This window comes from Haliaeetus leucocephalus, unplaced genomic scaffold (assembly GCF_000737465.1).
Source record: "Haliaeetus leucocephalus isolate CR32 unplaced genomic scaffold, Haliaeetus_leucocephalus-4.0 Scaffold308, whole genome shotgun sequence".
NCBI lineage: Eukaryota > Metazoa > Chordata > Aves > Accipitriformes > Accipitridae > Haliaeetus > Haliaeetus leucocephalus.
In genome coordinates this window covers 24,211-24,446 of record NW_010972744.1, presented here as the reverse complement: position 1 = coordinate 24,446, position 236 = coordinate 24,211, and the positions used below count along the sequence as shown (strand labels likewise).

The window sequence follows — 236 nt, the reverse complement described above, 5'->3', positions numbered from 1 at the left end:
GTCCTTGGAGGGGAGGGATATGTAAGGGGGTATGGGAGGGTATATAAGGGAGTATTTGGGGGGGGTAGGTGGGAGTCAACCCCCCCAATAGGGGACAGGTGGGAACATCCATGTCTGTCCCCCCCTCCAGCGGGAGGAAGACGCCGCCCTCCTGGGCCCCCTCCAGCTCTTCCCCCCCAATGGCTCCATCGATCTCATGTACTTCCCCTACTACGGCAAGAGAGTCCATGTGAGCC

General features: G+C 60.6%; 1 protein-coding gene across 1 annotated transcript in view; it reads left to right on the top strand.

Moving 5' to 3' along the window:
* Positions 1-236, top strand: part of ATP1B2 (ATPase, Na+/K+ transporting, beta 2 polypeptide) — a 7,760-nt gene that overhangs the window by 6,808 nt on the left and 716 nt on the right. The window contains exon 6 of the mRNA XM_010571170.1: positions 131-229. Coding sequence (XP_010569472.1) covers positions 131-229 — 99 coding nt within the window. The remainder of the gene's footprint in view (positions 1-130; positions 230-236) is intronic.